Source organism: Geotrypetes seraphini, chromosome 13 (genome assembly GCF_902459505.1).
Source record: "Geotrypetes seraphini chromosome 13, aGeoSer1.1, whole genome shotgun sequence".
Lineage (NCBI taxonomy): Eukaryota > Metazoa > Chordata > Amphibia > Gymnophiona > Dermophiidae > Geotrypetes > Geotrypetes seraphini.
Genome location: NC_047096.1, coordinates 72,695,538 through 72,722,669, shown reverse-complemented (window position 1 = coordinate 72,722,669; position 27,132 = coordinate 72,695,538). Strand labels below are relative to the sequence as shown.

At 44.4% G+C, this 27,132-nt stretch overlaps 1 protein-coding gene across 4 annotated transcripts in view; it reads left to right on the top strand.

The window, feature by feature from the left end:
• Positions 1-27,132, top strand: part of DBF4B (DBF4 zinc finger B) — a 65,605-nt gene that overhangs the window by 914 nt on the left and 37,559 nt on the right. For 2 of the 4 annotated variants that reach the window (XM_033919138.1, XM_033919137.1), the window contains exons 1-4: positions 4,643-4,949; positions 18,712-18,884; positions 19,223-19,411; positions 19,730-19,783. In XM_033919138.1, coding sequence (XP_033775029.1) covers positions 4,916-4,949; positions 18,712-18,884; positions 19,223-19,411; positions 19,730-19,783 — 450 coding nt within the window. In that variant the 5' untranslated portion in view covers positions 4,643-4,915. Of the gene's footprint in view, positions 1-4,642; positions 4,950-18,711; positions 18,885-19,222; positions 19,412-19,729; positions 19,784-27,132 lie in introns of those variants that run through there. The other 2 variants (XM_033919140.1, XM_033919139.1) reach the window with 1 other exon arrangement.

Below are 27,132 nucleotides of genomic sequence, written 5' to 3'. Positions count from 1 at the left end.
CGGTCCATCAGGTCTATGACCTGTGAAGTGGTTCCTGACCATTTCTCTAACCTACCTCTACTTCTATCTGTACCCCTCAATCCCCTTATCCTTTAGGAACCTATCTAAACCTTCCTTGAACCCCTGTAATGTGCTCTGGCCTATCACAACCTCCAGAAGCGCGTTCCATGTGTCAACCACCCTCTGGGTAAAAAAGAACTTCCTAGCATTTGTTCTAAACCTGTCCCCTCTCAGTTTCTCCGAGTGACCCCTTGTACTTGTGGTTCCCCACAGTCTGAAGAATCTGTCCCTGTCTACCTTCTCTATGCCCCTCAGGATTTTGAAGGTTTCTATCATGTCTCCGCTTTTCCAGGGAGAACAGCCCCAGCATTTTCAACCTGTCAGCGTATGAAAAGTTTTCCATACCTTTTATCAGTTTAATCGCTCTTCTCTGGACCCCCTCAAGTACTGCCATGTCCTTCTTGAGGTACGGCGACCAGTACTGGACACAGTACTCCAGATGTGGACGCACCATTGCACGATACAGCGGAATGATGACTTCCTTTTGTGATACCCTTTTTAATGATACCCAGCATTCTGTTTGCTTTCTTTGAGGCTGTTGCACACTGTGCCGATGCTTTCAATGTTGAGTCCACCATCACCCCCAGATCTCTTTCAAGGTTGCTCACCCCTAGCAATGATCCCCCCATTTTGTATCTGAACATCGGGTTCTTTTTCCCTACACTCAGGGAACAGGTTTGATCTCTAGGCGCTAGAGAAGACTTGGAGGAGCTGAGGGAGACAGAGAAATACATGCAGACAGAGACCTATTAGGATTTTGTAGAGAAGACCCACCTCCAGCCTGGCAGCCTTTGTGCTGCCTTGGAAGAGGGAGGTCTTCTTAAAGGAGAGCATCACCCTGGTGAAGTAGGAAGTAATCCTGTAGCCAGAACCTGCCCATCAGGGGATTCAATATCCTCTGGCACCGAGGATGTGTTTTCTGGGGCTTTTGCCCAGGAGGGAAGGGTTAGGACAGCTGTTACATTAGGAGATTTGATCATTAGGCATGTAGATAGGTGGGTGGGTGGTGGACATAAGGCTCGCTTGGTCACTTGCTTGCCTGGTGTGAAGGTGGCAGACCTCATGCGCCACCTAGATAAGATTTTAGACAGTGCTGGGGGCCTGCTGTCTTGGTAAATGTGGGTGCTTAGCACAGTTCATTGATGTGTGTTGCAAGGATTGATATAATCTGCACCATTTGGACTATTTGTGAAGAACTATTACAATAAACTTTTGACATCAGGAACCTTGCATCCATAGTTTTGTTTTTGGCTTTAGGAACAGAAAAAGAAGTGGGGAAGGGGCACTGGTCAAACCACTGTGTAGACAAATGTTAAATTTCATTTAAAATTTGCACAAGTATACATATAAATAAAACAAAACGTGGCAGGCATGTAAAGTCCTTTGAAATAAAACATATACTGGACCCCAACATGGTCCGTGTTTCAGCCACAGAGGCTTTCCTCAGGGGTGAAAAATAGATGGCGCCAAATGACATAAAATCAAGCAAAACTGAGGTTGCTTGCAGAAAATCTTACAAGGTTCCAGCCACCTGGCACAATATGGGTAAACCAATGTGATCACAGAAAAATGCTGCGATAAACTAGAATTGCTGCTAGGTTTTTGGCTTTCCCTTGTTTTTCTGTGGAATTTGTTAGTGTTCTCTTTGTTGCTGACTTTGGTAAATGTGGGTACCAATGACAGGGAAATGTAGTAGGGAGGTTCTGGAAGCCAGATTTAGGCTCTTAGGTAGGAAGTTAAAATCCAGAACCTCCAGGGTAGCATTTTCAGAAGTGCTCTCTGTTCCGTGTGCAGGACCCAAGAGACTGACAGAGCTCCGGAGTCTCAATGCATGGATGAGGCAATGGTGCAGGGAAGGAGGGTTTTAGATTTGCTAGGAACTGGGTGACTTCTGGGTAAGAGGGAGCCTATTTCTCAAAGATGGGCTCCACCTTAACCAGGGTAGAACCAGGCTACTGGCATCAACATTTCAAAAGGAGATAGAGCAGCTTTTAAACTAGAAACTTGGGAAGGCCAACAGTTGCTCAAAAGAGCTTAGTTTGGAACAAGGTATCTTTAAAAGATATCACCATAAATGGGAAGACAGAGCATCCCAAAAGTGAGGTTGCAATACAGGCCACAGTAGACCAGGTTTCCTTAAATACAGAGCAAGCTAATTTTAACGATTGCAAATTATCCGTGCCAACTGCTAATCAAATTGTAAATAGATATGACAATTATTGTTTGAAATGTCTGTATGCAAATGCCAGAAGCCTAAGAAACAAAATAGGAGAGTTAGAATAGATTGCACTAAATGAAAAGATGGATATAACAGGCATCTCTGAAACCTGGTGGAAAGAAGATAGCCAATGGAAAACTAAGGGCTCCTTTTACCAAGGTGCGCTAGCGTTTTTAGCGCATGCAGGACATTACCACGTGCTATGCTTCTAGAACTAATGCCAGCGTTAAGGTCTTGTGTGTGTGATTATTTCACGCTTTAAAACCCTAGCGCACCTTAGTAAAATGAGCCTTAAGTAGTAGAAAATATTCTCTCAATATATAATTAAACTCTGAAATTCATTGCCAGAAAATATGGTGAAAGCAGTTAGCTTAGCAGGGTTTAAAAAGGTTTGGATAATTTCCTAAAACAAAAGTCCACAAGCCATTATTGAGATGGCTTGGGAAAACCCACTGATTATTCCTAGGAGAATCAGCATAAAAATCTGTTTTACTCCTTGGGGTCTTGCCAGATACCTGTGACCTGGGTTGGCCACTGTTGGAAACAGGATACTGGGTTTGATTGACCTTTGGTCTGTCCCAGTATGGCAATTCTTATGTTCGTATGTAAGATAGAAGCGCAGCATGGCTACTGAGGTGTTACTTTGGCTCATGCCGAACAGACTTGAAAGATCTGTATTGTGCATTTGGGGAGAGACAAAGAAGAGTGGCCAAATCCAGCCTGAGGGAACAGAGGCCAAAGCTGGACAGGTTTGTATGGTCTGTATCCCAAATCCAGCAGGGGGGGGAATGAAGGCCGATGCAGGACACACTTATACGGTCTGTGTCCTGCAAGTGGCAAGAGAAAGGTGATGGTTTACCAACTCCAGTGTGTTGATCATTTTATTGTTTTGATTTATTCATCTGTTGGAGTTCCCTTTTTGCTATTCTGTCACTTATTAGATGTGCAAATGCCCTAGTTCATTGGTAAAACCATGGACGCAATGAATTAGGCAGGCATTATATATTTGATTTATATGAGCTAATAAAGGAAATATATTACAACTTTAATGTATACCTAATTTAACAATTGGCAAAGACATTTCAAACCAACTAATCTACCTAGCTGCTCCTTCTCCCACAGCTCCTACATTAGCTCTGATCTTCTTCCTCCTTTGTATTTATCACCCCTTCTGCATCTGCCCCAAACATATTTAAGTTCTGTTATGTTTATTTCATATTCCACCTTTCTTCTAGCAAATCAAAGAGGTGTACAAGTCAAACAGCATAAGATGTGGAATACAACTCCACAATCAAGAGAAAAGGAGACTAAGGTCAAGAGACATATAATAGCAGGCTAGTGAGTTCCATCGCACGTATCTGTAATTTGAGGAGTTAAATTATTTCATTATAATATTGATATCATATCATATGGAAAATGATTGTTTAATGTAATAATTGTATAATTAATAGTATGTTTTTATGCAGTTTGTATGCTTTACCATTTGTATTGCACTATCAAAGTTTAAAAATCAATAAAGATTTACAAAAAAAAAAAAAAAAGTGGATTCCCTCTGCAAGGGTTGTGTGCGCTGTGTCTAAGTGCTTTGAAAATGAGCCCCACACTCTTTAAGTTTCTCTTTTTCAAAGCTGTGATATGCACATTGCACATCAAAAACCCAAGTGCATACAGATCACAAGGGGGCACGGTCAGGTGTGTTTTACTAGGCACGGCAAACTGCAGGCTCTGGATAAGAAGAGAAGAATTTTTTTTTAAATTCTTTATTCATTTTAAATCTTACAACAAGTGTACAGGAATATATCATTAGTAATTTCAATACAACACTTGAAATTCTTTCTCATACCATCATAAAAATTATAACCCTACCCACCCTTCCTCAATTATTACAAATAAACATATTATAATCATATTATATAGTAAAATTTCCAAACATTCCCCCTCCCCCCGATGGGTACATATATTTATCCAAGGAAAATGATGTCTACTCGTTACAATATCTTTCCAATGAACCCCCAGATCTTTATAAAATTATTATAATTCCCTTTCTGCAAAGCAAGCAAGCAGATCGTGGACCGGGGGGGGGGGGACGGACGCATGTACAACCCACACGTAGCACAACAGCCCCGGGTCTAGTGCTACTGGGCTCCCAACCCCTGTCAGTCTGACGTCTCCCAGCTTCTTCAAACCGTCCCTCGAGCTCGCCCCGCCCCCTCTAGCGCCGCTACTTTGCCTTGGCCGCCTCCCGGAAACAGGAAGTTATAACCGAGGGGCGTGGCTGCCAGAGGAGGGAAGGCCTGGCGTTGGTCGCGGGCGGGTTGTATGAATTTGCTGTTGGGGATCGGAAAGACGAACTTGAAGGTAGGACACGGAGCGGGGCGTTTGAGACGCCGGCCCGCCGTGGAGGGGTCTTGGGATCGCAGTTGTTTTACCGAAGCTCCATAAATCCTTTAGCGAGTGGCCTAGAAAGAGGGTGTTTTGTGTTGATTTTTCTGGTGTGGCTTGAACAATGCAAGATTTTGTGACTCTGTGGCCCTGGCCCGTTATCCTAGTTTCCAGCTCCATGTTTTAAAATCCAGGTTTCTCGTCTTTAGGATTAAGTACTAGCTGTTGGTTGAAGACCTCTCATTGATTGTTCCCATGGCTGATGCAAATCCTGTGGCAGCAGATCTGGGTAGGGTGACAGTTAACTTGTAGGAGTTATACTTTGTCATGCTATGTTGTTGTTGTTATTAATAGTAAAAAATTTATAACCCACCCCTTTCTGTGCTCAAGGTGGGTTACATTGTTACAGAATCTCCTCCCCCTCCCTATATCTTACTATAAACTAAGTTGTGGAATGAATTGTGGCTTATCATCCTTAGTATACAAATCATCAATTGGCCATGTCATACTCGGCTTTTAAAGTCTGCATAAATGTCCAACACAAATGTAGATACGCAATATTTAAAACAAAACCATAAAATATTAAAAGTTTTGCAGTGCATGGAGTAAATATAACAGAGTGAACCAACAACACATCTCAGTTAGTAGTATCAATTATTGTTAGTAAACAACAGCATCAGCATTTTTATACAGGAGTCATTTCTCAATGTTTCTACTAAGCCAGCTTTTTAAAATTAAAAAAAAAAAATTTCATAATGTATCGACAAAGAATACAAGATATGTTGAATTTTCCTAAGTCTCCACTAATTCCTGGGGTAGAAATGGTCCGGAAATATTTGAAAGAGATTTTTTAATACCAATGGAATCTTTGCCACCAATAACTAGAACTCAATATATTTCCTTGGAAAAGAAGTGACATAGTTCTACCCCTGTGGGTTTAGTAGAAACTGAAAAAGTGGATGTAAATTAAATCTTTTTTTTTTTTTTTGAAAACTCACTGAAACTGGTAGCTGAGAGAACTACACTCATTGTGACATTTGCATTGGAGTTTGATAGAGATTTAATTCTTCGGACTTTAGACATATGAATGATACTTTCCTTGTCATCAACAGCAGATTAATCCAGAGACTAGTGAAATTATGTCCATCAACTAGCTAGGGGAGATAGAGAACACTGAATTGACCTTGGGTATATCTTGCATGCACATTCTCCTGGTCAATCAGTATGCTCTATCTCCAGCAGGTTGAGGATGGGTTTATTACAGCTCCTGGAGAAATGGACTGGTGGTTGAATAAGCTACCTCAGAGTCGGAGGCTGTTACTGTTTCTCCTTGGGATGCTGGGACAGGCACTTGTCACTTCATGGCCCAGGTACAGAGTAGTGTCTGGTTACAAGGGGATACCTTGCCTCTCCTCTGGCATTATTCTTGACTGGGGTCAACAGTGTGGCCTCTTGTGTCCTAGGAACTTGTGTCTTGTGGTACTTGAGAGGGCTTCAGTCAGATGGTGAATCTTCATATGTCACGAGTCCAAGCTGGCTGCCCTGGAACCTTCCGAGGGAAGTAGGTCTGGTTTACGATGAGGCTCATGGGGTTTGCCAGACATGTTGCCAGACATGTTGGTTGCATTCCACAGGAGGTTATTTGAAGGCTGGTGATTGCATTAGCAGGCTGCTTTGCACTCATACTATTTGTGGAGGGACACTGTAGCTGGGGTTTTCCACAGCATGGTGTTCTTATGCAAGGATTGCTCCTGCTCACATGGGCTAAGAACATAAGAATTGCCGCTGCCGAGTCAGACCAGTGGTCCATCGTGCCCAGCAGTCTGCTCCCGCAGTGGCCCTTTGGTCAAAAACCGGTGCCCTAACTGAGTCTAGCCTTAACTGCTTTTGTACATCCCACTAGTCTCTGGATTCATCTGCTGTTGATGACAAGGAAGGTAAAATTATGTCCTTACCTGATAATTTTCTTTCCTTTAGTCACACCAGATGAATCCAGAGCCCCACCCTGGTGCGGGGTTTGTCACTCTCAGGAGAAGTTTGGGCTTGCCTTTGGACTAAAGTTACATTACATTAGTGATTTTTATTCTGCCATTATCTTGCGGTTCTAGGTGGATTACAGAAGAGGATTTCTAGACATGTCTAGAGGTGTTACAGAGTAGAGTGGCTTGCTTCAGAGGATTGAAATGTTTCATATGGTGTTAGTCTTCATGGATTTCTTGAATAGCAGGGTTTTTATTTCTTTACTGAAAGTTTTGTAGTCTGGGATCGCGATTAGTAGATTGGAGAGTTGGTGGTCTAATTTTGCTGCCTGTGTGGCTAGAAGGCCATCATACAGTTTTTTTCCGTTTGATGTCTCTGATTGGAGGGTATGTGAATGGTGTTTGGGTTCTCCTGTGTCTGATTGTGGTAGTTTGGATTAGGTGGTTGTTCAAATAGGCTGGGCTGTCACCATTTATGGATTTAAATAACAGACAGTAGAATTTAAATAGTATTCTTGTTTGAATTGGGAGCCAGTGTGAGTCGAGGTATGCCTCGGTGATGTGGTCGTGTTTCCTTAGTGAATAGATTAGTCTCGATTTTGATGTATCAATGATTCGGTTGCACATGTGATGGAAGAAGTTCCATAGGTGTCCTAGGTCTCATATGTTTAATGCGGTTGATGTGATTTATGTGATTTACTTTTATATGATATATTTCAACTGCTTTGAGAAGACCTATACTGTACTGATTGGACAGGAGGATGTGCATCCAAGATATACCCGAGGTCAATTCAGTGCTCTCTATCTCCCCCTGCTGGTTGATGGACATAATCCCACTAGTCTCTGGATTCATCTGCTGTGACTAAAGGAAAGAAAATTATCAGGTAAGGACATAATTTCACCTTTTTTGGTTCAATAATTCAGATATTTCCTGATATTTCTCAAGTGATACAAAAAAAAGACTTTTGGTTTATAGACCAAGGGTCTTAGCTTTAGGAGCGTCTTTTGTTTTGAAATTTCCTGCTAAATGCTGTGTTACATTGGATGGAAAAAACTTTCTTTTTGATGAACTTAATTACTGCAATTTATTGTGGATAAAGAAGGGGGGAGTGATTATTGGTTCAATTGTGTCGCCCACAGTTTAACAAACCGGCTTTCAGGGTTTTGCTTTCCTAATATGTCTCCAGGATTTAATTGTAGGTTTTTTTTGTTTATTTTTTCTCATTACCTGTGCATGGCTCATATTATTATTGTGGACTAAATAATTAATCATGATTTCTTATATTTTCATTTCTATCAAAGGGCAGGCGTTTTCTGACCCAGAGTGATACGTTTTATTTCTGATTGGTATTCAAGTAGTTTTACTTGTTTGAGTATGAAAAAAGTTGTATATCAACAAAGAATACAAAATATGGAAATAGTCAATTAAGTAACAAAGAAATTACCAATTACACTAATATCATATTCCATCAAACCCACTTAACATGAGAGGAAAGTGCTCATTCGAGAAAAGGAACAAATAAGCTTTTAATTGCTTTCTAAATTCAAATGTTTTTGAAATTGATTTTAATGTTACTGGTATTGCATTCCATAGAGATGGTGCCACAACTGAAAATACTCTAGTATCACACAATTTAGCATACTTCAAATTAGGAACATCTAACAAATATTGGAGTTTTTATCAGGAGTTACAATGATTTCCCAAATTCTCTAATGTAGTTGAATATAAACTGAGGTTACCCTTTTCCCCACAAAAAGGAGGAAAAAAGGTTGACTCGTATATAAACAGAGGTTAGAAATCTGGGTACATGAGCATCATTTGTCAGAGATCATGTTATAAGTAATCACTAATTTCCTTGTGAGCATCAGATGAATCCAGAGACTAATGGGAATTACGTCCATCAACCAGCAGGTGGAGATAGAGAAAACTGAGTTGTCCTCAGATATATTGGATGCACAGCCTCCTGGCCAACCAGTATACTCTATCTGCAGCAGGCGGATGGATGTGTTCCTCACGGCTTCTGCTTCTGGATGTCGATCCCAGCCTGGATGTTTGCAGAGGAGGGGTGTCTGGCAGAATGCTGCTTTGATTAAGAAGGGGATTGAGAAATGATTAAGAAGGGGATCACAAACAGATCTGAGAAGGTTATCATGCTGCTGTACCGGGCCATGATATGCCTCCTTCTGGAATACTACATCCAACACTGGTCGCCGTACATGAAAAAGGACATAGTACTACTCGAAAGGGTCCAGAAAAGAGCAATGAAAATGGGTTAAGGGGTTGGGGGAGTTGCCGTACAATGAGAGGCTAGAGAAACTTGGCCTCTTCTCCCTTGAAAAGAGAAGACTGAGAGGGGACATGATCTAAACATTCAAGATATTGAAGGGAATTGACTTAATAGAGAAAGAGAGATTGTTCACCCTCTCCAAGGTGAAGAGAAAGAGAGGGCACTCGCTAAAGTTAGAAGGGAAAAGATTCCGTACAAAGGTTGTCTCTGACTTTCACCTTAACCAGTCCATTGTCTTACCTGTATTCTTCCCGAAACCTCATTCTAATCCAGGGGAACAGGCTTTGCATACTTTGGACTGTAAGCATGCTTTGTCTTACTATTTAGAGCGCACTAAGCCTCACAGATCATCTCCCTAACTTTTTCTATCTTTTGATCCCAATAAGTTGGGTCATCCTGTTTCTAAACGTATGATATCCAATTGGTTTGCTGCTTGCATCTCGTTCTGTTATGCTCAGACTGGACTGACACTAGAAGGTTCTGTCACGGCCCATAAGGTTAGAGCTATGGCAGCATCTGTGGCTTTCCTCAGATCCACTCCTATTGAGGAAATCTGCAAGGCTGCTATTTGGTCCTCAGTTCACACTTTCACCTCTCATTATTGTCTGGATGCATTCTCCAGACGGGATGGACACTTCGGCCAATCTGTTTTACAAAATTTATTTTCCTAATGGCCAACCTTCCCTCCATTCCTCTTTTTGTTAGTTTGGAGGTCACCCATCAGTTAAGAATATGCTGCCTGCTTGTCCTGGGATAAAGCACAGTTACTTACCGTAACAGGTGTTATCCAGGGACAGCAGGCAGATATTCTTACGTCCCACCCACCTCCCCGGGTTGGAGCTGGCTTATCTTAACTGGGGACCGTGCGCCTCTGTCGGGGGGGAAGGCACTCGTGCATGTTCTTCACCCAGAGAGTGGTAGAAATCTGGAATGTTCTTCCGGAGGCTGTTATAGGGGAAAGCACCCTTCAGGGATTCATGAAAAGGTTGGATAAGTTCCTGCTGGAACAGAACATACGCAGGTAAGGCTAGACTCAAATAGGGCTCTAGTCTTTGACCTAAGGGCCGCTATGTGAGCAGACTGCTGGGCACGATGGACCACTGGTCTGACCCAGCAGCAGCAAATGTTATATTCTTATGTACCTGGGCCCCCCCAGCTCCCTACCTCACCCTCCTACATCTGCTCACCGCAGGTCCCTACTCCTAAGCTGCCGTTGTGCCTGATGATGTCTTCTCCTTTCCCAAGAAAATGAAAATAAAGAGGCACAGTTGAAAGGGGTAAGGCTTTCCACAGCAGCTTTACCCTTTTGAAGCCGTAAGCTCGATTCCTTCAGTGCAGGTGAGTATTAGATTTTTAATTCATTATTGTGGCTAGTTGAAGAGGTTGTTTGCGGCTGGGCCCCCCCCCCTACTTCAGGGTAACACCTGGGCCCCCAGGTCCCTTACCCGTGCTGACATGGTGCTTTACTAAAGGGGTATTACCGGCTCACTAAAGGTCCCTTTTCCCATTGCACAAGGTGCCTTCCCTGCATCTCCTTTCCCAGGAAAAAAAAAAGTGAGAGACATAGGCACTTAAGTAACTGCCTTTGGCAGTGGTAAAGGCGTCATGGGACTGTGGCTCTCTTGCTTCCTGGAGACTTGGTTTGAGCACTCCCCCCAACAACTCTTCTGGGCAGTGTCTGGTATCTGCTTCCTCCCCCTCGGCCTCTAAACTTCGGTGGGCTAACTGGGGGGGGGGCAGTGTAGGGAGTCGGCACGGGCTCAGTGGAGCATTTTTCGGCTGCCTCTGATGTAGGGGGAGTTAGGCTGTCTCTGTTCCCCTTCGGAGGGCGCTGGCGGGGAGTAGCTGGATGCTTTTCCCGCGCAGGGGAGCTGTCTGATGTTTGCCTTGTTCGCCCACAATCAGCTTGTTTGCTTCAGCAGCCATGGGGAGAGCGCATTATCAGCTATCTGGTGGTGAGTGCCTGATCGCTACTTCACTACGGTGTGTTGGGGGTATTCTCTCCAAGGCGGGACACTGAATTGGAGGCTCGAGGGAGTCAGCAGTCACCAAGGCTCCGTTAGCATGTGCCAGTATTTGGGGCCCGTTTCAGCGGCGGGTACAGCCATAGGTGATGGCTTGGTAGAGCATGAGAATTTGATTCCATCGGGCTGAGTTCAGGGAGCTATGCCGGCTAATCTCCTCTCTTGTAAGCCTTGGGGAAAGGGAATTCTGGTTTTCCAATGCGGGGGAGAGGAGTTTGCTTTCCCCGCAGCCGCTCACAGCTATTTTGATTTTAGTTGGAGCAGCTCGGCGGTGCATGAGTGACCAACTGCATGGTGCTGCTTTGCGAGCTGGGTTGATTTTTTAGTTTGTTTTCTGCCGGGCGGTGTTGAGTGTGTTTCGGTGGAGCTCGTGTTGCCTTACCATATCTCGGTTTGTACTGGTCAGTCCGGGAGTAGGTTGCTCCGGATGTTCCTTCCCTATCTTTTTTAGCAGGGAAGACATTTGTTTTTTTATGGTGACTGTAGAGAGAGGGGGCTGGGTAGCATAGTGGTTGAAGCTATAGCCTCAGCACCCGGCAGTTGGGAATTTGGTTCCCATGCTACTACTTGTGGCCCTGGGCAATTTATTTTATCCTCTCTGGTCTAAAGGGGTTCACCTATGGGAGATCTGGCGACAGTCCGATTAGGACGTTGTGGAAGGTGGATGAGTTCTTTGGAGTCTTGCACCTTTTATATTTAGGCCTGGCACAGCGTGTGAGTCGCCATTCTCCTGCTGTTCTCTACTTAGTGTATGGTGTTGGGGGTCTGTGTTCATGCAGGTGCCTGTTGCAGGTTCTCTGTATCTAATAAGGAAGGCAGGAGCCCGCTGTATGATCTCAGGGAGGCCAGGTATTTCCACACTTAGCTCATGGCTTTTCCGGTGCCATTTCTAAGTTGGTAGGACAGCAGCAGGCAGTAGGATTACCTGACTGTTTGGTGCCAGTTAGATTTCCATGAAGTTTCTATATTGCCAGGTTCTCAGCCCGCACTGTCTTTTTCTACTTCTTGGGACATGGTTATTTCCTCTCCCTGACAGTTGGTGGCAGGGGTGCCTTCTGTCGGTGTGGGGTATGCTTTTATAGCTCCTGGTAGATGTATGGGCTTGCAGATGCATCATCTTTGGGGGCCTTCGGGGGGTCCTTGCCCACATTTGACCCAAGCATGCATAGGACCGGGATAGTGCAAGGGCACTTCATTAGATTCTATGCTCAGCTAGGAAGAGCTAGTATATATTCTATCTCGTCCCAGTCGCCAACTTTGTTTCATACTGTCTTTGACAGTTGACTAGACATCATGGGGAGGGCTCTGCGTTTTCTCTTCTTGGCAGGTCTGTGTCTTCGTTTGATACTGGCTAGTGCCAGGTTCATTCAGGTGCTTACATGTTAATCATGCAGGTCTTCCCTCTTGGGGGTGGGGGTGGAGGGTTGGCCCTTCTTCCCTTCCTCTCCAGGTAGTTGCCGGACTTTCCCAGGTCTGAGGTGGCCATTCCTGGGTTTTATGCTCCTACATCACTGTGAATATAGGTTCATGGATTCATTTTGTTCTATAGTGGTTGGCCTGTGTCTATTTTATCCGGATCTCACTGGTGTATCATTGTCTCTTCCTTTTCGATATCTCTGGGGTCCGTTTCTGAATTTATTTCTCTTCAGTAGGGTCACGTATGCTCATTTTAGCTGGTTTGGGTACTCTATGTTTTACCAGCTTTCTTCTATTATTCTCTCAGATGCGATGTATCAGCCATTCTCCATGCATCCTCATCTTGTAAATTGCCTTGTACCTATACTGGGAAGGTGAGATACTTGAATTCAGGTTCGGACATACCTCTGCCATTGCCAGATATGGCAAATTCAATCAACATGAGTTTTGTATGGAGCCTTGGAGTAGAGAATGACACGGTGACAAAATTCATCACCATTCCCGCCCCGCGGATAACCACGGGAAACCATCTTCATGTCATTCTTTAAGGAGAGAGGGAAGAATCAGAGTATAATTGGGCACAACCACTGACCCACAAGCTTTGCTTTGAAGAATGCTGGTGTAGAAGGACCGAGGTTGAAATAGACACTAGAAAATTACATGGGATTATTTCCCACGGTTATCCGCGGGGACGGGAACGTGATGAATTTTGTCACCGTGTCATTCTCTATCTTGGAGTCACGACAGTCTGGTGCTCTGCAATCATACTGTTCTTGGAGGAGCACTGCAGTTGTGAATTTCGCAGCATAGTGCTCTCAGGCAATGATTGCTCCTGCTCACGTGTGCTCTAAGGGTTAGCCTCTGTATAATCGTGGGGTACATACATTCTGTGTTTTTGTTTCTCCCTGGACGTTTGTTGCAGGGCATGATTTGGAAGCAGAGGAGGGCACATTAGCTTGTTTATTGTTCTTTAACTGCCCACAGTGGGAGTGGGGCTACTTATGGAGTGGCCATCAATGAGTTGGGGCTTGGAGAGTGATGTTTATTTCCCTCCCTATGTTAAGACTGCTTTGGTACATTTCACTAGTCTCTGGATTCATCTGCTGCTGATGACAAAAAAGGAAAAATTATGTCCTTACCTGATAATTTTCTTTCCTTTAGTCACAGCAGATGAATCCAGAGCCCCACCCTAAGTTCAAGTATTTGTCGCTCTTAGACATGGTTTTGGGCATACTTTTTCGGCTGAAGTTGCATTCTTGGTTTTTGAGTTTCAATTGTTCATATAGCATATGTGAGGGAAAGGAATTTTTAATGTTTCATGTCTTTTATGTGCTTAATTTTGACTGCTCTGAGAAGACCTTTACTGGTTGGCCAGGATGCTGTGCATCCAATATATCTGAGGACAACTCAGTGCTCTCTATCTCCACCTGCTGGTTGATGGACGTAATCCCCACTAGTCTCTGGATTCATTTGCTGTGACTAAAGGAAAGAAAATTATCAGGTACGGACATAATTTTTCCTTTTCAGTTGGGGCTGTTTCAAGTCCAAAGAAGCTGAAGGAGAGCCATCAAAATTTTCCTACTTGGGGCCTTGACACCAACCAAAGTTTCTGGACTTCTATCCCCACCAGAACACCTGGCTTCAGTCACACATTCAGAAAACAGAAAAAAAAACCCTTTTCAGATACAAACCCACAAACTAAAAGTACTATTGTACACAAATGAAACCCTAATATGCCAGACTTGGCGCACAGTACACCACAAAGGAAATAATAGAAAGAAATACATTTTTTTCCTGAACAGTCCAAAATATAAAAACAGATGTACATTTTAAAAATTGACATATTTCAGTCACTAAATTGTAAATAAAACATTTTTCCCACCTTTGCTATCTGGCAATTTTATTTTTCTGGAGATCTTGTTCCATCTATGCTCTTAATGCTGTTTCCAAGGCCGCCTCATGCATTTGTTTCTTTCCTTTCCTTCACTTTTTGCACTACATCCTTCTTTGACATTGATTTTCATATTCAATTTTCTTCAATTTTTCTGCCTCTATCTCACCATCTTTTCCCCTTCCCTCCTTCCATGTGCACCATTTCTTCCCTCTCTTCCCCTTCCCTCCATCCATGTGCACCATTTCTTCCCTCTGTCCATGTGCACCATTTCTTCCCTCTCTTCCCCTTCCCTCCGTCCATGTGCCCCCATTCCTCTTCTCTCTCCCCCTCCGATTCTCAAGGCTTACTGGACTCCAAGAATCCCAGAGAGGGCGGGAGCCAGCAGGCCTTGAGCATGCGCAGACACTCAAGGCCCTTCACCTCACCCGCACAGAATGTTGGCGACGGTTTCCAGAGCATTGAACCTGTAAGTGCGATGTCAGTCTGGAGCAGAGGGGAGTGGATAGTGGAGAATAGGAGTGCCGGTCATTGGGGGGATTGGGAGAGATAACAATGTCAAGTCTTTGGGGGATTGGGAGAGATAACAATGTCAAATCATCGGGTTATAGCAGTGCCGGTCATTGGCGGGGGGTTGGGGATAGTAGTGCTGGTCATTGAGGGCTAGGGGGTAGGATAACAGTGTTAGTCATTGGGTGGGGAGCAGAGGAAAAAAGTACCATCATTGGAAGGTGGTTCGAATATAAACGGAGACCCCCATTTTTTTGGCCCACACATAGAAACATGATGGCAGATAAAAGCCAAATGGCCCATCTATTCGGCCCATCTGCAGTAACCATTATCTCTTCCCCTTTCTAAGAGATCCCATGTCTTTTTGAATTTAGACAGTCTCTCTCTGTCTCCACTACTTCCTCCATGAGACCGTTCAACACATCTACCACCCTTTCTGTAAAAAAGTGGATACCAGGGTTAACAAAATGGAACCCCAGGTGGAGCAAGCCTGGACCTTATTCAAGGATACGGTAACCGAGGCGCTAAACCTGTATGTGCACAGATTTAGAAAAGGGTGCAAAAAAGAATCAAGCAAAAGACCCGGCATGGATAACCAATGAAGTTAAGAAGGTGATAAGAGACAAGAAAAAATCATTCAGGAAGTGGAAAAAGGATAAAACCGAGGAAAATTGGAAAGAGCACAGGAAACATCAAAAAGAATGTCACCGGGTGGTCAGAACAGCAAGAAAAGAGTATGAAGAGAGACTTGCCAAGGAGGCACGAAATTTTAAACCATTCTTTCGATATGTGAAAGGAAAGCAACTGGCGAGGGAGGAGGTGGGACCCCTGGATGATGGAGACAGGAAAGGAGTGGTAAAGGAGGAAAAAAAGGTGGCAGACAGATTAAACATGTTCTTCTCATCAGTCTTCACAAAAGAGGACACATCCAATGTGCCGAAACCGGAAAAAATCTTCAAGGGGGATCAACAGGAAAAATTATTGTCAATGGAGGTGAGCCTTGAAGGCGTACTCAAACAGATAGATAGATTGAAAACTGACAAATCTCCGGGACCAGACGGAATCCACCCGAGAATACTGAAAGAGCTCAGAGACGAAATAGCGGAGTTACTACAGCAGATTTGCAACCTATCCTTGAAAACAGGGGTAATCCCGGAGGACTGGAGGATAGCGAACGTTTCACCTATCTTCAAAAAGGGTTCCAGAGGCGACCCGGGGAACTACAGACCGGTGAGCTTAATCTCAGTTCCAGGGAAGATGGCCAAATCATTGATCAAGGACAGCATAAGTGAGCATATAGAAAGAAATAATCTTTTGAGAACCAGGCAGCACGGTTTCTGTAAAGGAAGATCATGCCAAACAAACCTACTGCACTTCTTTGAGGGGATAAATGAACAATTGGACAAAGGTGACCCTATAGACATCATATATCTGGACTTCCAAAAAGCCTTCGACAAGGTACCCCACGAGCACCTACTAAGGAAACTGGAACTACGGGGTGGAAGGGGACGTGCACAGATGGATCAGAAATTGGCTGGTGGACAGGAAACAGGGTAGGAGTAAAGGGACACTACTCCGACTGGAAAAGAGTCACGAGTGGTATCCCGCAGGGGTCAGTGCTGGGACCACTGTTGTTCAATATAGTCATTAATGACCTGGAAGTAGGGATGAAGTGCGAAGTTATAAAATTCGCGGACGACACAAAACTCTCCAGTAGGGTTAGAACTGTTGAGGAATGTAAAGAACTACAAAGGAACCTGAACAAACTGAGTGAATGGGCAAATAAATGGCAAATGAGCTTCAATGTAGAGAAATGCAAAGTCTTGCACATAGGGGAAGGAAACGCAATGTACAACTACACGATGGGAGGGATGGTATTGGGGGTAAGCAACCTAGAAAAGGACTTGGGGGTTTTGGTGGGCAAAACAATGAAGCCAGAGGCACAATGCGCAGCGGCCTCAAAGAAGGCGAACAGAATGTTGGGCATTATCAAAAAGGGAATCACTACCAGAACCAAAGAAGTTATCCTGCCATTGTATCGGGCGATGGTGCGCCCGCATCTGGAGTACTGCGTTCAGTACTGGTCGCCATACCTTAAGAAGGATATGGCGAGAGGATCCAGAGAAGAGCATCAAGAATGATAAAGGGCATGGAAAACCTTTCATATGCTGAGAGGCTGGGGCTCTTTTCCCTGGAAAAGAGGAGACTTAGAGGGGACATGATAGAAACTTACAAGATCATGCAGGGGATAATGAAGGTAGAGAGGGACAGATTCTTCAGACTGGTGGGGGCAACAAAAACAAGAGGGCACTCAAAAAAATTGAAGGGAGACAGATTCAGAACAAATGCTAGGAAGTTCTTCTTCACTCAAAGGGTGGTGAATACCTGGAATGCGCTACCAGAGGAGGTGGTAGAGCAGAGTACAATTTTGGGTTTCAAAAAGGGATTGGACGAGTTCCTGAAGGAAAAGGAGATTGAAGGGTATAATTAGAGGGATACTATACAGGATAAGATGTCTTAGTAAAGGATCACTTACAGGTCATTGACCTGGGGGGCCACTGCGGGAGCGTACTGCCTGGTATGATGGACCTATGGTCTGACTCGGCAGAGGCGATGCTTATGTTCTTATGTTTTCTAGAGGAGGAAAAACCAAGAAGAAAAAATTCTGAACCAAATGGTGTGCCCTGTACCCTGTCCCCCCTCTGATGGTCTAGTGATAGGCCGGGACAGGATACAGGGCACATCTAGTGGTGGGAACATTTAATGATAGGCAGCCCCAAGCCATCCCACCAGCCCCAAGCCAGCCAGCCAGCTCCAGACCAACCAGCCAGCCAGCCCCAGGCCATCCAGCTAGCCCCAAGCCAGCCAGCCAGCCCCAGGCTAGCCAGCCAGCCAGCCCCAGGCTAGCCAGCCAGCCAGCCCCAAACCAGCCAGCCATCCAGCCCCAAACCAGCCAGCCAGCCAACCCCAAACCAGCCAGCCAACCCCAAACCAGCCAGCCAGCCCCAAACCAGCCAGCCAGCCCCCAAACCAGCCAGCTCAAGGCCAGCCAGCCCCAGGCCAGCCAGCTAGCAAGCTCCAGGCCATCCAGCCTCAAACCAGCCAGCCAGCAGGGTCCAGGCCAACCAGCCAGCCCCAGGCAAGCCCATCCGTACCTTTTAAAATTCTGCCATCACCGGCTTCGCTCTCTCCCTGCCTGCCGCGGCAACCTTCGCTGTTGCGGGCTCCTCATTTCCCAGCCAGCAGTAAAACAAATCAGCAGAGCAGCCATCAGGAGCAAGCTTTACGCTCTCCCTCTCGGCCCCGCACTGCTTTCCGAATGGCTGCCGTAAGTTCTCGTGAGTCCCGCGAGAACCTACAGCAGCCATTTGGAAAGCAGCACGGGACCGAGCGGGAGAGTGTAGAGCTTCCTCCTGGCGGACGCACTGTTGATTTGTTTAGCCGCTGGCTAAGAAATGAGGAGCTGGCTGGATACTGGACCACCAGGTAAAAAAGGGGGGAACAGCGACGGCAGATGGACGGACAGACCGGGGAAGGGAGTGGTTAAAAAAAAAAAAGGTGGTGCAGCGGGCAGATGGGATTAAAAAGAAGGTGGGGCGGGGGCAGGTGAGTTTTACAATGGTACAGGGGGAGGGGTAACAAAATTTGTACCTTTGCTTTATAAGACGCACTGAGATTTCCACCCACTTTTGGGTGGAAAAAAGTGCATCTTATGGAGCGAAAAATATGATAATTGACTGGGAAAGATACTGCTACAGCTAAATTAATAGGAAAAAACCAAGATACTGCTACAGCTAAATTACTAAGAAAAAACAAGAATTGGATCCATGAGTTCAAGATGTTTGAATTTATCTATTTTATCTTAAGGTGGAAGGTTGATAGTTTTGTTTGGATATATGCTGTCATCTTAGAAGTTGATGATATCCCAACCTTGTTATTCCAGAAACTTATAAAGCCTTCCTAGATGTGACCCGTCAGAGGCATCCCCTAACAAAGATGTCAGAAATAAGCGTGTCGGCTAAGAATCGGCCTTTTTCTGGGAAATCCTTCTACCTAGATCTTCCGAACAACAAAAATACACAATTCCTTATCAGGACAATAAAGAAGCTGGGAGGGGTGAGTATCCCTCTTTGCACTTTCCTCATGTAGGCTGAAAATAAGGAATTTTTCCAGGGCTTGGGGGAGACATTTTGAACAGCAGGAGCACTCAACTAGACAATTGGAGTGTACCAAATGACATTATTTGGCCTTGTACAATTAAAAGTCCAGATCATAAGCATCGACCATGGCATTGTGCTGTTAGATCATATATAGATGCTGCTGTGTAAATTATACATTCTAGCAATGTGGCTTTCCTCAGCTTGATTTGTTGTACAGAGGAAGTTTGTTTTGTAGATGCAGCTCTTTTTTTTTCTTTGCCCCAAAAAATGATCTCTACTGCCATCTGGTTTCAGGTGATTGAAAGTTTCCTGAGCAAGGAGGTGACATATGTAGTTTCCAACAACAATTTTCGAGAAAGGAGAGATGCAAATCTAACAGAACTACAGCACACCCAAATCTTCAGGGAAATGAAAGTTGATTTGCCCTCAAACACTCTTAAAGACAGCTCAGCAAAGCTCCAACAGCAGAAACCAACTGATAACGTAAGTAAGAGGACTGACTTATAATTGTGAAAGCACAGGGTTCTATGATGTACTTTAATTGAGGTTTGAGATGCAGTTGATCGATTTTTAGAGTTCTAAGCTTTGTGATTATGAACAGGCCAGCTGCCTCATTATGTGTGGATGGAGATGCCAGGCAATATTTTGTAACTTTTTTTTTTTTCTATATATGTGTTATGCTGTAAGCTGAAGAGGTATGTTTTTGTTCAGAAAAGATATATTCTGTGAGAAAGAGTTACAGGTTTTCCTCATCATAATCTCTGCAGGTGGCTTCTCACTTGGTCTGTTTTCTGTCCCTAGCATGCCCACTTCAGCCGAGGAAAGGAGTTGCTGCAGAAGGCCATTGGTAATCAGGTGAGTCACCCACTTAGAAGGAAGCTTCTACAGAGCATAGCTGTATGTATTGACTTCTGATACCTTAGTCTTCATTATGGCCCTGGGCAAAGTGAGTGTGTTTTTTTGTTTGGTTTTTTTGTTTTTGTTTTTTTGTTTGGTTCAGAACCAGAGACATAACAATTCAAATCTGTCTGATTGCTTTATTGGAGCTTGTTATACAACTTTATCTGGCACATAGGTCAAAACTGTTTGCATAATAAAATAAAGGAATAAGGAAAGAAACTCTAATATGAAAGGAAAGATACTACACAACCGTACAGTATTATAAGCCAAAAATTTATAGTAACCAATCTTGCAGAAAAGCTTCCCAAACTCTTGGTCATATTCCCAACCCCCATAAAAATTTCTAGTCAAGAAGACACATCAAATAGCAAATCTGGGGAAGAAGCCATTTTCTCCTTGAATATGTAGAAGGATATGGTAGTAGAGTGTATCTGTCTGTCTGTACGTAGAAATACAGATAGGTTGGACATTTGGTATAAGCTGTGTGTGACATAGCCAATGAATGATATTTATAAGTATGATGGGCTGTAATTTGTTCCATAACTTATATGGGGGGGGGGAGAGATTCAGTAACCTAAACTAAAAAGTGTTGACATGTTGCTAATTGGTTTTACTGTTTAGTTTATTTTGTCAAGGCTTTAATAAACAGATTTAAACACACGTAAATACAGATATATGGCTAGATTCAGTAAATAGCACCCAAAGTTAGGTGCTGAAAAGATCTGTCCAAAAATAGTATTGTGCAAAGGATGAGTGCTTTTTGCAGAATACTAGCTTAGTACAGATCTCACGACTAACAATGGGCACTGGATTTACGACCTGCCGAAACCTGGTGTAATGCTGGCACTCAGTTTAGATTCAGATGATGTTATTCTATAACATTGTGCCTAATTTGCTGGGCATGTCCCCTGATCCTCCTATGTTACTCCCGTAGCTACGTCCCTTTTGTGTTGCATGCTATGAAATTTAGGTGCAGATGTGAGCACAATTCAGAAATGATGCAAATTAACTAATTTTATCCCAGGACAAGCAGGCAGCCTATTCTCAACATATGGGTGACATCAACCACGGAGCCCCGATGCGGATAGCTTCATAAGCAGACTTGCTTGACAAACTTTTGGAAAGTTTGCGACTGCTGCACCTTGCATTCGTGAGTGCCTTCCCGCCTGACGTAGGGCACACATCTCCTCAGCGTCTCCTCAGTTCTAAGTTTTCCGCGGAGCTGAGAAGCCCTCATTTCAGCTCTCTGCGCGAGATTTAGTTCATACCGTGCCTTCTCATCGCCACGACTCATTTAGTTTATTATTTTTTTCCACAGTCGATGTGGTGCGTGTATAAAAAAAAAAGTGACTTTACAATTTTTTCCGTCTTGTCACAGCGGGGCCTGTTCCGCAGCATCACCTGCGGGCTTCGATTTGGCTGCGGCCGTTTTCCATTCTATATCCCAGCCAGTTACAGGGTTCAAGAAGTGTAGCCGGTGTCAACGTGTGATCTCTATCACTGACCCACATAAGTGGTGTGTTCAGTGTTTAGGACTGAATCATCGTCCGGAGTCGTGCACCCACTGTGCTACACTTCAAAATCGAGCCCTTAAACATTGTCGAGTTAAGATTGAAAAAATTTTCAGAGCCATTGATCTGCCTCCAAAATACTTGACTCCGGCCTCGATCTCGACTGTGCCGAAGTCTGCTACAGGACTTAAATCTTCAACCTTGGCCTCACTAAAGCCTCCCTCATTGGGGAAGTCTTCATCTTCGGGGAAATTGGCAAAATCATCCCCAGAAGGACCGCTGTCCTCAGTGTCTCCTTCAGGGAAGATATTGAAGCCACTCCTTCAGGAATCACAACACACTCCAGTGACGAGCTCCGTAGGACCTATTGCTTCGAGGCTTTCCAAAAAGTGGGTATTAAAGTTGAGGAAACCTTTGTCCTCGAGGTCATCTTCCTGGAGTCTTTAGCTGAACCAATTGCACCAGCTCCAGTGGTCTCATTGTCGGCTTTGCAGAATATGTTGGAGGCTATTCTGCATCAGGAATTTGGTAATATGCTTGTCAAATTAACTCCTGCCTCTACCCTGCTTCCTGCAGTCCAGCCTGAGCACTCCAGTAGTATCACAAGGAGTCAAGTCCTTGCGAGTGCCTTGAGTCCAGCATGAACACTCTATTCAAGGAGTTGAGTCCTTGAGAGTGCCTCGAGGTCAATCTGAACACTCTATACAAGGAATCGAGTCCTTGAAAGTGTCTCAACCTCGATCTTTGACCTCAAGTCCTCCACAGCACGAGGCATTTTCTTCGAGGCACAAGACAAGGACACCTCGTCACTCCTCATCGAGGCTGGATTCGACTCGATCACTGCCTCGTTCTCCGAGGCATAGTTCATCTCCACACCATCTGTCCAGGCATTTGTCTCGACCAAGGTCGTCTTCTCGAGGTAGGCCTCATTCATCGAGGCATCACGATTCTTCGAAGCCTCCAACTCCCTTGTCGAGGACATTGATTGCAAAATCTCATCAACAGCATTCTCGACAGTCGAGCTCTTCTCCTGCAAGATTTTTTTTCACCATCTTATTCATCAAAAAGGAAACGTTCTGCTTCTCCTACTCATTCCAGAAGTGGAATTCCTCCACATCTTTACCTATGGATTTGGATCTTCGCTATCAATATTCCAGGGAGGCTTCATCTTCTTTCTCTGCAGTCAGGGGAACTTTAAGGAGGTCTCGTTCTCCTTCACCTCAGCAGTGTCATCATTCTTCTGATCTGGTGTCCTTTACTAAATTCCTGTGTCAAATGAGTAAAGATCTCAACATTGTCTTGGAGTCTGATTCAAAATATTTTAAGGAGTATTTAGAAGAACTGGGTATGCCTAATTCTCCTAGGGATTCTTTAAAATTACCCATGAATGGCATACTTTCCCAAACTTTCAAAAGGAATCTGGATGCACCATACTCAATTCCTGCTGTGCCAGCAAAGCTAGAATCTCGTTATAAGATGGTTAATTGCAAAGGATTTGATAAGTCTCAACTATCCCATCAATCTCGTAGAGTCTTCTTTAAAAAGAACCAATCCTGCTAAAGTTTAAGAGGGAAGGACCATGGATAAGTTTGGCTGTCGGCTGTACCAAAATTCGATGATGACAAATCAGATTTTAAACTATAACTTTGTCTTTACATCTTATCTCAAGCATTAGGTAAATGCTATGCTATGTGTTCTTCAAGTATCTCCCAAAACATCGGCTTTCAGAGTTCCAACATATGCATTCTACTCTAGGTTAACTGCGCATGCATATGGTTCAGACTGCATATGATGCTTTTGAGATGTTCTCCAGGGTCACTGCGTTCTCGGTGGCCATGCGTCATCTAGCCTGGTTAAGAACTGTGAACATGGATCCAAACCTGCAAGATCAACTGGCCAACATACCATATCAGGGAAATGAGTTGTTTGATGACTCCATTGAAGCAGCTACAAAGCGCTTATTGGAGCATGAGAAATCGTTTGCCTCTATTGTAAAGCCGAAGCCTTCCACTGCTAAAAGCTATAGGCCTCCTCCATCTTATCAGAGACGTTATCCTCAGAAGTCAGCACCTTATTCAAGGCCACCTCCTAAAAAACAACGGCAGCGTAAACCTCAGACTCCTGCTGCGCCCAAGTCAACTCAGCCTTTTTGACCACCTAATGCAGAGCATAACCTCAATCGTTCTGCCTCTGTCCTCTCTTCTTCCCATCAGAGGTTGTCTCCATCATTTTTATCAACGATGGGAACTCATTACATCCAACCTTTGGGTCCTCACAATCAGGGAAGGTTACTCTCTTCACTTTCTTCAGGTTCCACCAGATAACCCCCCCCCCCCCCCAAAAGCATGTCCTTCCAATTAGTCGCAGCTCACCGTTCTTCTTCAGGAAGTTCAAGCTCTGCTTTGTCTCCGTGCCATCGAGGAAGTTCCTCTGGAACAGCAGAGCACGGGTTTTACTCACGTTACTTCCTTGTCCCGAAGAAGACGGGAGATCTGCGACCTATATTGGATCTCAGAGCTCTCAACAAATTTCTCGTCAAAGAAAAATTCCGGATGCTGTCACTGCCATCTTTGTATCCCCTTCTGGAACACAACGATTGGTTATGCTCTCGGGATCTCAAAGAGGCTTATACTCGCATTCCCATTCACCCATCCTCTCGCAAGTTCCTCAGATTTCGGGTGGGAAATCATCACTATCAATACAGAGTGCTACCGTTTGGCCTGGCCTCATCTCCCAAAGTTTTCACCAAGTGCCTGATGGTGGTAGCAGCAGCTCTGCGCAGCCATGGTCTTCAGGTTTTTCCGTACTTGGACGACTGGCTCATCAAAGATTCCACATCTCAGGCGGTTATTGTTGCGACCCAACGGACTATTTGGTTCCTCTAAAGTTTGAGGTTCGAAATAAAATTTCCAAAATCCCAGTTACAACTCTCTCAAATCCTACAGTTCATTGGAGCTAGGTCACATGGCCTCTACAGTTCACATGACTCCTTTTGCCAGACTTCACCTCAGAATTCCTCAGTGGACCCTGGACTCTCAGTGGGCGTAGGCTTCTGATCCACTCTCTCAGCACATTACAGTGACTCCTTCATTGACAGTCTCTCCACTGGTGGATGCTTTCTTCCAATCTAACCAGAGGTTTACTGTTTCAAATGCCCCAGAAGGTCCTCACGACAGATTCTTCAACCTATGCTTGGGGGGGCTCATCTCGATGGTCTTCGGACTCAAGGGCATTGGTCCAGAACAGATCGTCGGTGTCGCATAAATCTGTTGGATCTCAGAGCAATTTTCAATGCTCTCAAAGCTTTTCAACATCTTCTTCACGATCAAGTAGTCCTCATTCATACAGACAATCTAGTAGCCATGTACTATGTCAACAAGCAAAGAGGAACAGGATCCCTCCCTCTTTGCAAGGAATCTCAGAAGGTTTGGAATTGGGCAATTCTTCACAACATCTTTCTAAAAGCGGTCTACATTCAGGTAGAGAAAAACTTTCTGGCGGACAAATTGAGTCGTCTTCTACAACCTCACAAATGGACACTCAATTTGTCGCCTCTCCATCACATTTTTTTCTCAGTGGAGAACCCCTCAGATAGATCTATTTGTGTCTCCCTACAACAAGCTGCCTCAGTTTTGCTCCAAGATCTACTCTCCTCACCGCCTGGAGGCAGATGCTTTTCTCCTGGAATGGACGAACAAATTTCTGTATGCGTTTTCTCCATTCCCTCTAATTCTCAAGATACTTGTCAAACTCAAGCACGAACATGCCACCATGATTCATGTAGCTCCATGGTGGACCAGACAGCCTTGGTTCTCTCTTCTACTTCAACTCAGCAGCAGGGAGCCATACCCTCTACCAGTTTTCCATCTCTGCTTACACAGAGTCAAGGATCTCTACTTCATCCCAATCTGCAGATCTAGAGGGTCAAGTCACAGCCCATAAAGTTAGAGCCATGGCGGCATCTGTAGCTTTCTTTAGATCTACTCCTATTGAGGAAATCTGCAAAGCTGCCACTTGTTCCTCGGTTCATACATTCATCTCTCATTATTGTCTGGATTCTTTTTCAAGATGCGATGGCCACTTTGGCCAGGCAGTATTACAAAATTTATTCTCCTGAAATTTGCCAACACTCCCACCATCCCATTCTGGTTAGCTTGGAGGTCACCCATATGTTGAGAATATGCTGCCTGCTTGTCCTGGGATAAAGCACAATAATTTACCGTAACAGGTGTTATCCAGGGACAGCAGGCAGATTTTCTCACAACCTACCCACCTCCCCTGGGTGGCTTCTTAGCTAGCTATCTGAACTGAGGAGACGTGCGCCCTACGTCGGGCGGGAAGGCATGCGCAAACTTTCCAAAAGTTCTTCAAGCAAGTCTGCTTATGAAGCAGTCCGCATTGGGGCTCCATGGTTAACGTCACCCATATGTTGAGAATATCTGCATGCTGTCCCTGGATAACACCTGTTACGGTAAGTAACTGTGCTATATTGATGACTCCTTGGGGTCCTTTTACTAAGGCATGCTAGCCGTTTTAGCGCGCGCTAAATGCTAACGCATCCATGGACTATAATGGACGCGTTAGCACGTGCTAAATCGGCTAGCGCACCTTAGTAAAAGGACCCCTCGTTAGTTAATTTCCCCCTCCCCCATTTTACAAAAACGTAGCGCAGTTTTTAGCACCAGCCGTGGCGGTGACAACTCCGACACTCATAGAATTCCTTTGAGCGTAAGAGGTGTTTCCGCCGTGGCTAGTGCTAAAAACCACGCTACACTTTTGTAAAAGGGGTTTATTTGCATGCACATTTATCCTGTGCACCCAGCTTTGGACAACCTATATAGAATTTGGGGGATAGCATCTCAATTTATTTGCATAAAAGACAGCATCATAACTGACAGAAGTCTGTAAAATTTGAATTTTAAGAGCAGTAGATTAAAGCATTAATATCCTTTCACCGGTTATTTGTGGACAGTATTGGGGTGTCTTGTTTGGTTTTCTGGCTTTTTAAAAATTTATTTATAGATTTCCAAATACAATTCACCAGAATATATCTTGCTACATGAAACACAGGGAAGGTAAACAATTTAAGCAATATAAAAAGGAAAACAAAACTTTCCCTACAGTTACATCTTTACCCCTTTCTTAGACCACAATTAAAGGAGGGGGTCATACTTTAAATTGAAGAAATAATTTTAAAGAAAAGGCCTAGTGTGAAAAACAGTTGCTCTTATTAAAGAACCATTCTTAATCAGTCCTTGATGATCTTCATGACATCTAGGAATTCCTTCAGTTGATCCAGAGGAAAAAAAGGGATATTTGATTCCCAGATACCTAACCAGGCATTTGCAGCTGCACCCAATTTGATTGTATCCTGACGTAAAGAAAGAAAATCTTTCCTTCACTTCTGAGTAGTCTTAGAGATGTCCGGGTACAGTACTCCCCCGATATTCGGTTCCAGGAACCCCCATGAATGTTGAAAAACCACGACTATGGTTTTTAGCAGGGGAGACAGGAGAGGGCAGCCGGAGCGTTGGCGAGTGAAGGAAATCACTCGCGGTATGCTCCAACCACCACTTCCTGTACTAAAGCTGGGCCTCACCAATCAGGAGCTGCTTTGACATGTAGCTCCTGATTGGTGAGGCCCGACTTTAGTACAGGAAGAGGCAGTTGGAGCATTCCGCGAGTGATTTCCTTCACTCGCCAATGCTCCGGCTGCCCTCTTCTGCCTCTCCAGCCCGGTTATTCGCGGTTGAAAAATACCTCGAATGACTGGGACCACGAATTGTGGACCAA